This window comes from Lonchura striata, chromosome 2, assembly GCF_050655825.1.
Source record: "Lonchura striata isolate lonStrDom1 chromosome 2, ASM5065582v1, whole genome shotgun sequence".
NCBI lineage: Eukaryota > Metazoa > Chordata > Aves > Passeriformes > Estrildidae > Lonchura > Lonchura striata.
Genome location: NC_140704.1, coordinates 124147118 through 124163602, shown reverse-complemented (window position 1 = coordinate 124163602; position 16485 = coordinate 124147118). Strand labels below are relative to the sequence as shown.

The window sequence follows — 16485 nt, the reverse complement described above, 5'->3', positions numbered from 1 at the left end:
TTTGCCGGCGCGCAGCGCGGGCTTCGGGCTGCCGCCAGTGAGCATCCGGCCGGCGCTGCAGCACCGCAGCCCGGGCGCCGCGACACGGCCGCGCTCCGCCGGCCCGCGCTGCCGCGCCCCGGGTTGGTGGGTTTGAACTGGCGGGCGGAGCGCGGGCGGAGGCGCCGCCGGCCGGCAGGGGCGCTGCTGGCGGCGGGGCGGGGGAAGCGGAGCGGCGGCGCTGCCATTCCCCGGCTGCGCGGCCGCCTCCTCCCCTCCGCCTCTTCCTGGCCGCGGCCAGAGGAGCTGTGCTGGCAGCGGGGAGGCGGCGGCGGCGCCCAGCTCCCGGCCCGCCATGGCGATCCGCAAGAAGAGCAACAAGAACCCGCCGGTGTTGAGCCACGAGTTCATCGTGCAGAACCATGCGGACATCGTGTCCTGCATGGCCATGATCTTCCTGCTGGGGCTCATGTTCGAGGTGAGGCGGCACCGACGCCCCCGCCGGGGGTCCTCTTCCCGCTTCCTCCCACTCCAGCGGAGGCTGGAGGAGAGACAGGGCGCGGGAGTTCCGCGGCAGCAGGGGAGGCTGTGCGGGCTGCGGCAGAACCCTGCGGCTGCTCCCGGTCAGCGCCGCCGCCTCCCGGCGCACCTGCCCGCCGGCCCACGGGGGGACAGGAGCCGACCCCCGCCCCGCCGCACCGCCCGAGGATCACCGCGGGCACCTTCCCCGCAGTGCATCCCCGCTTCCCCGGGTGGAACGCCCCTCTCCCCGGCTCGGCTCGGACAGGCGCAGCCGCGGCTACCGCCAGGAGCCGGGTCCCGTTTCCCCGCCGCGGCGGCGGGAGTTCCTGCGGGCGGCGGGGTTACGTGGCAGCCGGGAGGGAGGGAGGGGGCGGGGGGCGAGGCCCGGCCGCGGCGCCGATCCCCCGCTCCGCTCTTTGTGTGCGCGGCCCCGCCGGCACTACGGCTCCCGGCGGGCGGCGCGGCGGGGAGGGAAGGGACAGCAGCGGTGACGTGTCCTTACGGCCACCGCTCGGCTCCCCTGCCCGCGCCCCCGCCCGCGGAGCATCCCGGGGCTCCGGGCGGCTGGGCCGGGCACCCCCGCCGCCTCCTCCCGCCTCGGAGATGCGCCGAGGTCCGGCAGCGGCGGGGGCGAGCTCTCCCTCCGGCCTGAGGGCTGCCTCTGCTGCAGGCCCTCCGCTCTCTGGGCCCCCATGTTGAATGCAGATGCTTTAAAACGTGCCTTTTGGCGCTGGGAAGGTAACTTACCTGTATGACTGCCAAAATGTTATCAGTGATCTAAGATCGCTGATCGTCAAATTAAGACACTGTTGACTAAATGTTTCTGGTATTTTAGGCATTTGTTCAGACGTTTATTTCAGACATTTGTTAAGGCTTATGGACCTTTTTGTTATAGGGATGGTTTTCACGATGGTTTCGTCCAGCTGTTGGTACAGCTCAGCACTAAAGGCCAGTGGAGTTAGGAAGTAGATAGAAAGTGAAAACAGGGAGGACCAGCTACACTGTTGTTTTTGGGTTTGCTATCAAAAATCAGCAAAGCACTGTTACATGGTGATTTTCTGGGGAATGAAGTTAAAGAGGTAAACCTAAACTGTTTCTTTTTGTGCCTACATCAGGCTTACTGTATTAACAGTATTACTGGTAGGTTTAGAGGTTTTGAGGGATTGAATGTGCTGAATTCTTTTGTTTCCGTTTTTTTAAATCCACTGTGTTTTCTAACGCAGTGTAAAAAGGCCATGTGCCATTGTTGGTACAGATGTGGTATGTTGCAATTTCTTTAATGCTTTGATACAGATACAGGAAATCATTTGCTGCGGTTAATGTTGGTATGGTAAGGTGTTTACATTGCCTGACGTGTACAACTCCAGTATTGAGAGTAGCTGACAGAGCCTTCAAAGGGCAGTTCAGAACTGAGTACTGTTTCGAATTGTCCTCTGAGTGCTCCCTTGATGAATAGGGAGCCCAAGGCAACTTCACTAATTTGAGCAAACTAGTTGGATTCTCTGAAGTTACATGGTCTGAACAGTCTGCCACGTATTCAGGATTTCATAGAAAGTTTAGGGCTTGTTGATGAAGCACTGGTTTTAAAAATCTCACTTCCTGTGAATAATTAATGCTGCTAGTAACCTAGTCATTATCTTCAGACACTCAACATACCCTTCCAGGATTACTTAAGGGTTTTTTGTCAGCCCTATTAATTACTGCATAGATGCTGGCTTTTTACAGCAATGAGAAACTATCTGATATGAATATGGTGAAGCACAGTTATTTTTCCCTCTCATTTAGGGCATGTTGATTCATGTTGAGATTCAGTGAAGATGTGTTATAGTAAAAAACGAGCTTCTGCTTATTGACAAATAATAACTTGTACTCCATCTTATATATTGGGGATTTCAGAATGTCCCCACCCTCCTCCTCAAAGAAAACCATTAGGACAATATCTTCTCTTCAAACTGTTTTTATTCATTCTGTTTTTTCTTACAGCTCATCATAAAGGGGTAGTACCAGTACTGCTATTTAATTAAATTTGTTTTATGCTTCTTGCCAAAGGATCCCCGGGGTCAAAAGAATGGAAATTGTACTGAGTTGGTATCCCACTGGCCTGAAATTGTTTTCTGGTTTTTATGCCTTTTTTCCTTCCCTGTCTGCATTTTTCAGATCACCCACAGATTTATGAATATGATAACTGACTCACAAATTTTGTCAAATAAGAAAAGTACTTTTAAATAAAGTTTATTCTCAGCCATTGCTGAATACATCATGGTCTAGGGACTCCATGATATTGCAAATTGTGTTAATGTAAAAAAACATATGGACTAAAGACAGAATTATAGCATGTGTTATCATTTTAGTGTTGCAGGAAAAGCTGTATGTAAGTAACATTTTCAAGGATCTTTCATTTGGCAGGTTGAGTATTCTGAAAACAAACCTATAGAGACCAAGCTGTGTGTGCTGCCCTTGGAAAGTCAGGTGCAGTTGTGAGATAATGGGAGTTGGTCAGTTTTTTTGGGAGGAGACAAACGTGCTGGGCAAGGGTGCCAAAACTATGGGCAAATGTTTTCAGTTTAATGTAGTTTGTTTCCATGAGAATTTACAGCACCTTTGTTTTTTTTCTCTTTTAGATTACAGCAAAAGCAGCTGTCATTTTTGTTACACTTCAGTATAATGTTACCATTCCTGCCACAGGTATGTATCTTACAGGAGGCTAGTTAGAAGACAGTGTATCAGGCCTTATTAGTGTGCCATGCTTCCTAGACTTGACAGGAAGGGAACTTGTCCATTTCAATAGATAATGACCAGCTTTCAAGGGTTTCACTTTATTTTTGTTAAAACACTCTTTTCACTAATTAAGTTAGAGACAATATTTGTGTTCTTCTGGATTCGTCATTAGCCCTGAAACACCATCTGACTGGTAGATAAGTTCACATGAATTCTTACTCTGGCTTTGCAGGTGATAATTTTTAATACTCAAAGTGGGGTGATAGTTTAACATTTTTATTGTCCACTTTTAGTGTATTTGAGTAAGCATCCTAAGTGCACTTAAGTTTTTAGTTTTATAGCACCTTTCCAGAGTCAAATTGATAGAGAAGATAACTATAAGCAGTCTAGTGACCTAGTTCATAGTGGCAGTTTAATTTGACTTTTATTTGTTTAGTTGACTACTTCTGTCTAAAAAGTCTGACTCTGAGAAATAAACTTATGAACCATTAAACTGTATTGGTGCCTAACAGTTAATTCTCTTTGTCTTTCAGAAGAACAATCTGCAGAAACAATCTCTCTCTATTACTATGGCATCAAAGACTTGGCTACAATTTTCTTTTACATGCTTGTAGCAATAATCATACATGCTATAATTCAGGAGTATGTACTGGATGTAAGTACAAAATATTAATTCCTTTCATCGAGATAATTGTCGGGTTTTCATTAGACTTTAAGACTATTAACTTAAAAGTAAACTTCTGCATTAAAATTTTTAACTGTAAAAACATGCATTAAAACTTTTAGGTACTATAATGCAGTTACCAAATAAATGTGAAGTACTGCAGCATATAAATAACAGTGGACTTTCATTTCAGAAAATTAACAGGAAAATGCACTTTTCAAAAACAAAGCATAGCAAGTTCAATGAGTCTGGGCAACTCAGTGCATTCTACCTCTTCTCCTGTGTTTGGGGAACGAGTATTCTTGTCTCTGTAAGTATGCTTTCTCTTTGTTTCTGTTGTGAGATTTCAAAAAATTCACTTAATGTTGATGATAAATACGGTTTTGGCTTATTTTTCTGGTTTTAGCTGGCTTTATTTTTAAAGTGGGGACAAGTTTAAGGATTCTGTTTAGTCATAGCTGGCTATCAAGTCAGTAATATACTGTTGCTCAGTCTTGAGTAGATTTACTGTCAAACTGAATAAGATAAAGCCATTTAACTTTACTATGGTATTTAATTCTCTGTAGGTTTTTTTGTATTGGTTTATTAACATAAAATAAATGTTTTGAAAACACCATACATAGCAGAGGCTAAGGAGAGCCTAAGGAATGGGTATATGACAAATTGCTGTAACCTCAGGTCTCTGTGTGCTTTTAGGTGACATGCTCTTTGCTAGTGGCTGGATGTATATGAGTTTAGCTCATATAAAGGGAAGACTATGCCTTCTTTTTATCTTTCTTTCTTTATTTTAACATAAGAACTCCTGGAAAACCTTTCTTTCTCTTAGTTAAGTTCAAAGTTTGTCAGCAGTTTACAAGAGAAGACTTGTGGCTGTAGTAATCCTGGAATAATTTCCATCTCATAAGGATATTCTCTCTTGAAAAATCACCTGATTTGTTTGCTTGCTTTTTATTTTCTTAAGCCCATTCAACTGGCTTTTGTTTTGGGGATTTGTTTTCTGGGTTGGTTTGATTTTTGTTTATTTGTGATTTCTTGGGGATTTTTTATAAATAAAATTTATGGGTCTGCAACTTTTATTTGTGTGTGTATATGTGAATATTTTTTGTGTGTAAACACGTGTATATACATAAATGTATATATGTACACCCAGTCATTATTTCTGACAAGAAAGTAACATCTTGGAGTGTTTATTTGGAGTTTTTGTTTGTTCTGGGTTTTTTTTAGGAGAACTATATATCAGATCCAACCTCTCTGTGGAGGGACTATCCGCACGCTCTGATTCCGTAAGGCCTCTTCCTTTGAGGGTTGCTGGGGGAGAGGAGGGAGTGTTTTAAGCTTAGGGTGTATCATGTACAATCTGTGCAGAGCAAGTCGTTTGTAAAAATATAATAGTCGCTAATGTGGTTTTGGTTTTATTTATGTGGGCTCGATTCTTTAACAATTTGTAGCATACAAAGTTCTTTTTATGTAGACTATTACGTAAAGAATTCCATTTTTGCAAGCTTTGTCTGAATGATTTTATTATTAGAGATATTAGTTTAAGCTTGGCTGGCATGAAGGATCTGTATTTTTTCTTTTTTTTTTGAGAGACATTGATAAAATGAGTTCACTAGAAGCTTCTGCAATGTTTTAAGCTTATTCATAATAAATAATATTCTTCAATTCTTGCTGTATTGTACAGGTTTCAAATGAAGTTTTTCTACATCTTACAGTTGGCATATTGGTTTCATGCTTTTCCTGAATTGTACTTTCAGAAAACTAAAAAAGTAAGTTCAAAACATAAATGGGAGGAACTCCAGAGCAAGGTGGCTTTTTTTCTTTCCAGTTAAATCTTAATTGCAGTAAAATTGCCAAATATCTGTTGTGTAAATAAAAATCACTAGTGTTTCTCATCCACTGAAAGAATTTTCCCTCAAGCAGGTGATTGTGATATTTTCTTTTCAACTCTTGGGGTTTTGTTTTTTTTCTGAGTTGATAGTCTGAATAGGCTCATTGAAATCACAGTTGCTTCTTGAATCATGATATAGGTGTAGAATATAAACTGTGAAAAATTCTATACATCAAAGGAGTATGAAAGTCTGGGATTTGACTTAAATAGCATTTAAATGGGTGGATGACAATGAGATGTGAGCTAGCAATGTACCTTTGCACCCCAAAAAAACAGGTGTCCCCTGGGCTGTATAACAAGCAGTGACCAGCTGGTTAAGGGAGGGGATTCTGCCCCTCTGCTGTGCTCTGGTGAGACTGCCCTGGAGTGCTGCATCCAGCTCTGGGGTCCCCAGCACAAGAAAGGTATGGATTGGTTTGAGTGGGTCCAGAGGAGGGCCATGAAGATGAACAGAGGGTTGGAGCACCCCTTCTGTGAAAGCAGGCAGAGAGAGTTGGGGTTGTTCCTCCTGGAGAAGAGAAGGCTCCAGGGAGGACTTATTGTGCCCTCTCATTGTTTCAAAGGGGTTTATAAGAAAGATGGAGAGAGACTTTTTATTGGGGTCTGTAGTGACAAGGAAGTTTTTGAAAGAGTTCAGAGTAGATTTTAGAAGGTTTTGAAAAGTTGAGTAGATATGAAGAAATTCTTTATGGTGAACATGGTGAGAAACTGGACCACAATGCTCAGAGTTGTGGATTTTTTTTTACTTGAAGTGTTCACGGTCAGGCTGGATGGGGCTTTGAACCACCTGGTCAAGTGATAGGTGTCCATGGTATAGAGGTTGGACTGAGTGATCTACAAAGGTATCATTGAGCCCAAAGCATTCTGTGACTGTTGTTGCTTTGTGACTAGGTTGCATCTCTGTTGCTGGTTCTGCTTTATTCAAGAAAATGAAGCATAGGTGTTACATAAGCACAGGTCTTTGTACTGGAGCCTAGAAGAGGCTTAGTTAAATAGTAACAAAATGCACTGGTTTTAGGCTGCTCAGTTGCACTATAAATACTCTTTTGCAGAAGCACTGCAGCTGATGTTCTCTTACTGTTCTTGTGATACTTTCCAAATTTGACTTCACAGCCAAGTGTGGAGATTTTTCTTAAAGTAACTTCAAGAAAGCTGTCACAAGTGGCCTAAGTGCTGTATGTTGAATAGTAGTGTTTTACTTGGTCACTGCTTGAAATTGTGCCCTCTGACTTTTGCGTGAAGTTTAAAGAGTAATAATTCATTTGTTTTAGCATAGTTGATATTTCTTCAACCACAGCTTAACCTCTGCCATTTTGGCTTACTAGCCTTATTCCTTCTCTTGAACAAACTGGCTACTTTTACTCAGGCCTAGTTACCTGTTTTGCTGACATAAACAAGAAAAGAACTTCTCAGCTCTGGTTCCTCTGTAGTCATGTATACCTCGTGCATTATTTTGAAACAAGGCTTGCAGTCTGACAGTTTGTCTAAGCAGGCAGCATGGGCTGCTTAAATGTTATCTCAGTTCTAAAGTTAAAGTGTAGGCTGGTCCTGGTTGTGCATGGAGAAACTGAGCCATATGTACTTACTGTGTCTTTATCTGAAATAACCAGTTTTTCATTTTCTTTCAGTAATTTAGAATAGGTCTTTCTTCACCTGTTTTCTTACTCTTTGTATGTTACGAATGGGATGTTTGCTCTTGTCATAATTGTTTGATTCTGTGGATTTGTTGGATGTGATACTGAGTATTGAATAACATAGTGTAGCTCTTGTAAGATTAAAATTTAGGACCTTTTTACAAGATAAAGCTAAAGATCCTTGCTTGAAGTTTAGAGAATCTTTCCAAAAAGAAGTTCATGTAAACACATCTGAATGTACTCTGCTACCACTCCAAAAGAGATTTTTATTGTGATCTGGCATACTTCAGGAGTTCTTTTGTTCACAGATGGCACAATCTGCTTTCCATGTGCTGTGTGTCTTCCTCTTTATTATTTCATCTCCATGAAGTGTTCAGTTTAATAGGGCTAACTAAAGCCTGACTTAAAGCGGGACCATGTGCTTTAGCATGACTGGTTAGTAACAATATCCTCTGTATCTGCCAGAAACAGTGTGCCAGAATTTTGGATGGCCTTGAATTTTTAAAATGTATGTCAACACTTGGAAAACTTTTAATTTTGATTCGTAGACTGTTATTTTATTCTGTAGCAATCTGACAATTTGATGGGCAGCGAACATGCGGAACTGTAGGATCTGATGATACAGTAATACATACAAAATAAGAAATGTAATAACTTGTATATATTCACAGTGGTCATAACAAATAAAAGTGGATCCTTTTTAAAAGCATCTTTCCATGTGTGATGCCTTTTCTCACAGTAGCATATGTAAGATACTATGACTGGTAAGTGGCAATAAGTTATGTGTGGAATTAGATGTTCCAGACTGAGTGGTTCAGTGCCAGACCAGAGCACGTTAAGGTAGCTGATACACCAGGAAGAATTTCCAAGACTAGGGAATAGTTTGTAATAACAGATAACATAGTACAGTGCTGTGTAACGTTGCATATAACACATGGTCACTTTTTTCTTCCAAATAGGAAGATATCTTTCGCCAGATTGTCTACATTGGACTTTACCTCTTTCATATTGCTGGAGCCTATCTCCTGAAGTAAGTCAATTGTAAACTTTTGCTGACTCCATTCTTTGCCTTAAATATCTAACACAACATCTGAATGTTTGTTTTATTTGTTTTGATAGTCTGACCCACCTTGGGCTTGTTCTTCTGGTGTTGCATTACTTCGTTGAATTTCTTTTCCACATATCCCGTCTTTTCTACTTCAGTGATGAAAAATACCAGAAAGGGTAAATAGTCTTTATTTTTAAAATTCTTGTAATTTCTGTTTTAGAGCCTTCTGTACTTAACTAACCAGAAACCAAAATTACAAGGAGTTCAAACAGTGTTTCTTAAGCAACCACAGTTGTCCAGACTGGTGTTAGTACTTATATTTCTAAACCATCTAAACCATACTTTCTACTTTGTTTTAGCCTATTTAAGTAAATATTAATAGCAATATTAAATGAAATAAAATCTCTCAATGTATGTGGGAGTTTTTTTACATTTTGTAGAGAAAGGAACAGGATAGATTGCTAATACAGCCAGCTCTGTAGGAACTAAAAATGTGTTTTTGTTCTAATAGTACTGCAAAGCACTTTCCATTGAGTTGAAATCAGTTTTCATAACATAATACAAGATGCATTTAAGAGAGGTTCAAAATCATGTATTTAGGTAAGTTCTTACATTTCAAAGAAATTTGCATGGTGAAAGGTAAGCATTTGCATTGTTAGTGCATGTGTTTTGAATGGAAAGTTTATTTAGTGTTTGTGGTGTTTTTATTTCTAGATTTTCACTGTGGGCAGTTCTTTTTGTTTTGGGAAGGCTTCTCACCTTGATTCTCTCAGTCCTCACTTTTGGCTTTGGACTGGCAAGAGCAGAAGATCAGCAGCTGAATTTCAGTACTGGGAACTTTAATATCCTGGCTGTTAGGTATAGTAAATCTGGAACAGTTCTTAAGCATGTGCTCTAAACGCATGTTAAATACACAATGTAAGTGGTATGGTACTAATGCCAGTCATTCTGAATGATTGAGTGTTTTCATGCAACCAATGTGATCAATAGGAATAACTTATGTAAGAAACTTAAGGCACAGTGAAATTAATTGACTGAATTTAGTCTACAGCTGAGAAATCTGTAACTGGTTACCCTTCTTCTTTTTGTTAAAAAATCCCCAAGCAACCAAAAAAAATCAAAACCAAACCAACAGAATTAATAGGAATATATTACAGACACTGCTTTCAAATGCTTTAAAGTTAGTAAATTTAATTCTAAATATGATTGCTATCTTAGAGGTCAAGGTATTTGTGCCCAGAGCATCTTTGGTCTCATTTGCAGATTACTGCCTCGCTCTCTACCTTTTGGCTCTCTGCCTTTTCTCTGCCTTTCTCTGCCTTTGTTATGGCTCCTATTGCTGCTGCCCTTCTTATGACTGCAGAAAATGAACTTATTGAAACTTTGATAATGTCAGCTGTCAGCATTACCTTGCAAAATTGATACTCTGAGCTGCAAGACACTCTTGACACCATTTTCAGCTGGTACTACCTGGTACCCTGAGAGTAATTCTGAGAAAGATAGTAGGAAAGAAACCTAGTACTTGTCAGTTTTGATGGGCAAAGATTTCACTATCACTCTATATCTGGTTTTGATCATCTGTGCTTAAGCCCAGTTAGCCCTATGCAAGAGAACTCTTGGCTTAGAAAATGGACATTACCAGGAGGAAGGGGCAGAATTTGCCAAAAATCCTGAGGTGTTCTACCTTCCTTTTCTGTTTGAATAATGAGGCAAACTTATGATAAAACTTTGCCTATTATTTGTTTCTAGAATCAGTGTGCTTGCCTCCATCTGCATGACCCAAGCATTTATGATGTGGAAGTTCATTAATTTCCAGCTTCGGAGGTGGAGAGAGCATTCTTCTTCTCAGCCTCAGACAGTGAAAAAGAAGTTTGTATCAGCTAAAGGAAAGAACTCCAGAAAAGAAAGAGGTTTGTAGTTTCAGTTTTTCTGCTCCTTTGACTTCTCAAAACCAACTTCAGGTTGCTAAAGAAGCATTTTGTGTTTAACTTATAAGTGAGATGACTCAGCTAGAGAAGCAGTCCTGGGGAATTTTACTGTGGGAAGAATTGATTTTTAAGAAAAACCACTCTATATTGTTGGGTTTTCTAACTTCCCAAATAAAGGAATTACTGTGGTTTTTTAAGTTAATGCAGCATGATATTTTTATGCTCTTTAATTTCATTACATGAACAAAATGTGTCATACTTATATTTTGTTCTCTTATATAAAGAAAACAGATGCAATTTTAGATCTCTTCTGTTAGACACTTATTTGTAAAATTTTCTTGCCATGGATTTCAAGCTTCTTTTTCATTGCCACAAAATTCTGAGGGTTTAGAGCAAAGAGATAGTTTGATGACCCACCCAGTAAAAAGTTTTCTGTTGGACTGTTTTTACAAAAAACAGAAATTGGTAGTTCTTTAAGGAAAGGTAATAACACCTTACTACTCTAAACCTGTATCAAAGCATTTGGAAATTAACTGAAGAGTCCAGGTTTGATTTTTTAATTATGTCACACCTTTTTTTGTAGAAAGGGTATGAAAGATGAACAGAATGCTCTTTCCTCTGAGAAAAAATTATATGCTCTTTTAAAAAAAAAATTTAAATCCCTGTACTTCAGCATATTTATTACACCAACAGTTCAACTCCAGTGTATATAACTGCTAGCATGAATAACTTCTGCACCCTTTTGAAATGGCAGAAGTTGTTTCAAAAGCTTTCTTCAGCATGATCATTTGCTCCCAATCATGTATTACCAATCTATTCCATTTTTTGATATATTGAAAGTAGTGTGTGTGTCAAGACCATTTGCACTGAGAACTGAGATTTGTGGTGGGAGATCAATAATTTTTTATTTCTCCCAAGTTTATGTTTTTATTAAAATTATGTGGTTTAGAGTACTGCTGCACTCCCTTTAGACAATTTGTAATTATCACAACTTGGCTTTTGTGTACTGTTGGGGTTTTTTTTATCTGAAAATTCAGCTGGATTTTTTACTTTTAAATTGAGTGAAGGTAGTTTCCTATGTAAGTGTCCTGTTTAATCAGAGCTTCATGTTCATGGCCTTCTCACTATGGTTGGGTTTTTTTTTTTTAATTTAAATGTTTTATGTCAAATATTTTAAAATATGTGCTTTGATCAGGAAGTCAGAAATGCAATAGTTTCTTAAAATCTCTTAATCTATTTCATTCATGTAATTTATTGAATCTGCTGGGTTTCACCCAACTTGAGTGGGGACTTGCAAGTGGTAAACAAATAGTGAAAAAGTCAGTTAATTAGAGTTGTGGTTTAATTCACAAGATAATTTAACTATTCCTGTCTTGAACATTGAAGAATTTTATTCCTTCTTTTAAATGAATGTAAAAGAACTCAGGTCATTCAAATTCTTCTCTTTTGAATACTCCTGTTACATTGTTTGTTCAGAACACATACATAGGGTGTAGCAATGCAGTAATTTTTGAAAGAGTAATATATGCAACTGAACTGTTTAAAACACTTTTTTTGTGTGTGTGTGGCTGAATGGTTTTTGAGAGCCATGGCACAATAAAATATGGTACTTTTAGTCTACGCCAAACACAATAAATGACAGTAAAAAATCCTGCTGGTGATGTAGGTGGGATATACAGCCACGTACTGATTCATGTTCTTTGTTGTTTTACCTAAACTGTTTAAGAAAATATGATTTCAGTTAGCTACCTTGGATCTAATTAATTGTTTGTAAGTTTCTAAACAGACTCTGGGCTTGTGTCTGGTCTCATGCTCATGTGTGGTTGTCATTGTTATTTTCTTTTGTTGCTTGTTTGCATAAATGGGAGCATTTGGGTGTCCTGGGAGAAAGAGGGAGGCCAACACCTGTTTTTGTAGACTGTCCACACTCTAGTGACCTTCAGCACTTCTGCAGATGGAAAAAATAAGTTTACCCAGTCTTTTGTAAAAATATATAAATATATATAATTGTTTTAAAGCATCCAAAAAACCAGCAGCTGTTGCTTGAAGTCAGAATGAGTCAGAGCAGAGATGTTAGGCTGCAAGCATTGTAGCTGGCTATGCACTGTGCTCTTTAGATCTGTTTTATAAATATAGTTACTGTCAGGCAACATCTGTTCCCTTGGTTTTGGTGAAACTGGATAAAGGGGGTGTTAGAGTTCTGGATGCTGAGAATTTTAGACTTTCTGTGCTGACACACTGTAACTCCCAGGAGAGCACAACATTTGACCTGAAGCCATAGAGAAGGCTTCCAAAATGAATTGATAACACTAGGGTTATGAGTGCATAGTTAATTAGAAGTGTGTAATACCACAAGGTAAAAAACTTAGGGTTTGACATTTTAAAATAAAATAATATATATAGAACAAGATGGAAGTTGTAAAGCAAAGTAAAAGCTAGTCCTTCTTCTTTACCTTCTTCTTTCTTCTTCTTATGTTTAAATAGTATTTTGTAATTAGAAAAAAAATCCGCATTGCAGACTTTGAGTAATTAGTTATTAGATTAAAAGTGAAAATAATTTAAGTATAATTTCTTAATTAAATAGTTTAACCTTAAAAAACCTTATAACAAGTAATTGTTAACCATTTCATACTTTATTAGTAAAAAACTACAGAACTCACTACCTATGAGATTATAGCATAAATAAGAAATGATAAACACCTAAATCTAAACACAAACTATCATCTCATGGACCTTTGTGTTCTTAGGTGCCTGATCTTGATCTCTTTCCACCTACACATACTCATTGCAAATATGAACTAGTGTTTTACTTCTGTCTGTCTTATCTATGTAAATATCTTCATAATAAAGTAAATGGATTCTGTATGTTAAAGTATATACTTTAAAAATTGTGAGTGTATCTGTGTAGAAAGGATTTCCTCTATGTATCAAATGCTTGTGATGGTAAGCAAAGGAGTGTAATTTTAGCAAGAATTATGAGGTAGGTGGGATAAATAATTAAGACCTGTAGCAGAGAACTCTGTATACACTGTGTCTCCAAATTTTCACTGAACCATCTCATCTCAAGTTGTACTTTACTTTTTCACAGAATATCTTCTAAAATATCATAACTGGTCTTGATTTTCAGTCTAGATGCATATAATGGGCACATTTCAGTGTCTTGCCACAACAGGAAACTGGAATTTATTGTAATAAACTTTAAATATTGGACTTTGAAGAAACTTCATTATACTGTTGTGCTCTGAATGATAATTAAGAGGTTTAACCAAGAAGGTACATCAGAAAATAAGTTAAAGTCTGTTTGTATAGGACCTACAAAAATGTACTAAAATATAAAGGTCTCACTGTATTTGAAAAGTGTTTTCTTCTTTTTTTCTAGAAAATGGAATAAATGGAACAGTGACCTCAAATGGAGCAGACTCGCCTCGCAGCAGGAAGGATAAATCCTCGTAAAACTGGGTTTTATTAAGTTAATTGACTAATGTCCCCAAAGAATCTGCTTTTTACATGGATGGCCCTTCAGCACTAGAGATATTATGGATTAAAGAAAATACAATTCATGTTTTTTGATTATTGCTGTTGTTTTGAGAAACTTTTTTTAAAAAACCATTTTGACTAAGAAAAAAGGTTTATCTCTCTTCAAATACTTGGGGGGAGGATTCAACACTTTTTAAAACACATTGACACTTTTTTAAATATTTACTGTGATGAAATAACTTAATGAGGATCACTGTTCCAGTGTATTATTTCCTTCCAGTTTTTGTAATCTTGGTGATATTGTTCTACCAACTTCACTTTTTCCAAGTTCCTCAAGAAGTATTGCAAAATTGAAGTAAAAACATAGTATGCATATTCAGATACTCTGGATTTTCAGTTTATTACCTTGACTCAAATTTACATTTCAATTTGGGATTTCAAGACCACACCAATAGACCTCTTTGTTTGGTAGTTACTATAGCTGCACAATGTCTACTCTAAGAATTGCCCCATATCATTAAAACAAAACTGAACTAATTGGAAACGTTGCAGAGTCTTATTGTTTGTTGGTTAGAAATATCTTAGAAGGAGCACAACGCCTTTTTGAGGTATAGCTTTTAGCACCTGAAAATTAGAAGGGAGTGTGTATGGTCATAGAAAGAATTGCTTTGAGTAGCACTGTCCACTTCTGTCTGTGCTTTTGAAGTGTATGTATCTTGGAGAATTAGTGTGCGTTGGACCTTCTTTGAAAACTTGTCTGTCTGATTTTACGGGTGGAGGTTATTATAATGTGTTGTGTTTGTTTTGGGAGGCAATCAATGCTCCATGAAGAGGGAATTAGATAATGGATCAAGTGATGAGAAACATTCCTTTATTCTAACTGCTTTTCTTTTTTTTCATCTCTGTTAGGAAATAGTTTGATTTCTCCTATATATATTTTTATGGAAAATATATTTAAAAGCTACAGCTTCTTAAAACTGAATTATTGTGACCTCTGCTACAACTAGAAAAATCTAAATTTAAGAATTTTTCCATTATCTTTCATAATTGTATATAATGTGAAAACTTGTCCAGTTAGTTTTCCAGTATAATACGCAGATGTTTCCTCTGTACACTTTTGTAATGGGTATAATTCAACCTGTTTCACTTGAAAATGAGTGAGACAATTACTGCAGTCTTAAGAAGAAGTTGCTGAATTAGTCTATCAAGTTAACCCAAGTATTGAGCTGCTTATTGATTAAGGAGTAATTATGAATAATCAAGGTGATAAATAAAATAATTTTAATTAAAAACTGTTCTTATAATGGAGTTTATACCCTACAAAATGATAAATCTGCATTCTGTATTTTCTACAGTTCAGTTGCTTACTATTCAGAATAAACATTTCTAGTACAAAATCCTCACTACAAGCAACTATCCATTCTTAAATTGTTTAGTGCTGTTTAGAGTTATTACATTATAATTTATTACATGTTTCAGCTGATTACAGACACAATTCCCAAGTATTTGGTTCACAGCTCCTGAAGTGGACTTGGCAGACTTGTACTTGCTTAGCTTGAGTACTCTGGGGCAGTGTGCCCTCTAGTATGCCCAGTCTGCTTGAGTAGGAGTAGGTGTCCCATGTCCTGTGACATCCCATGTAGAACTGTGAATCTGTCCAACCTGACCACAAAACTGGAAAACTGGAACTCGGAAATTTTGAGAAACCCATGTACATTATATACTTATTATTCAAAATCATGTTTTGTGTATGATGTTTCTAGAAAAACCTTCAAAGATTCTGTGTGCCTTGCTCTCAACTTGTACCTTAAGCCAAAGGGGGTAGATTTTAAGTGTCTAGTCTGGTGCTTGGGCTCTAAATCAGTTTGCTTGGGATATCTGGTTGTACTGGGGCTGAAAGAATCATAAAGGGGTGGAGGAACAAATTACGAAGCAATCATTTAAGGTACTTCTTGAGATCTTCAAGACTTATAGGAGTCTGAGGGTTGTAATAGTTGTTTCCCTAAGGCAAACTATTTCTTGTAAACCTCATTCTTTGATGCAGTAGTCTTGATATGTCTTCAGGTTAATTTCCAAAAACTTCAGAAAAATATATTCTTGACTGTTATTACTGACATTGCTTTTTGTCTCCTTTTGGCCTTATGGATGGACATTCTTGTCCTTTGGACATTTACAAAAGCACTTTTGTTTCCACAATGGCTTAATATTCATCATTGCCTTATAGGAGTTGTTGGTATCTATTACCAAATAATAGAAAGTAACAACAGTTGTTCTAGAATTTTGTTAGAGTACTGGAAGTATTTTCTGTCTCTTCTCTCATAACTAAAAATACATATTTATCGTGTTTGATGAGGCAATACCAGTAATTTTTAATTATCTGCCTTGGGATGGAAACAGTCATAAACGGAAGATATTGAGATTTCTATTTCTAGTTTGATATTACTTGTTTTAGTGTTAGAGTATTGTTTGGCTGGATAACTTTTTTGGATTGCTTAAAATTGATTTTCAAATGTTCTTGAAGTTTTGGCTCTTCGCTTGTAATCTGGGTTTCAGTAAGATGGAAGATTAGTTGTCTAATAATGTTTTCTTAATTATGGCATCAAGAAAATTAGAAATGGAAATGACTG

General features: G+C 38.2%; 1 protein-coding gene across 1 annotated transcript; it reads left to right on the top strand.

Annotated features, from left to right (window-relative positions):
• The first annotated feature begins 278 nt into the window (after positions 1-278).
• Positions 279-15261, top strand: TRAM1 (translocation associated membrane protein 1). Its single transcript, XM_021543376.3, has 11 exons — positions 279-457; positions 3123-3186; positions 3753-3874; positions 4077-4193; positions 5108-5166; positions 5565-5649; positions 8365-8435; positions 8525-8629; positions 9168-9311; positions 10203-10363; positions 13761-15261. Exons 1-11 carry the CDS (start codon positions 335-337, stop codon positions 13832-13834), a joined length of 1125 nt encoding a protein of 374 aa, XP_021399051.1. The 5' UTR covers positions 279-334; the 3' UTR covers positions 13835-15261.
• Positions 15262-16485: the final 1224 nt, after the last annotated feature.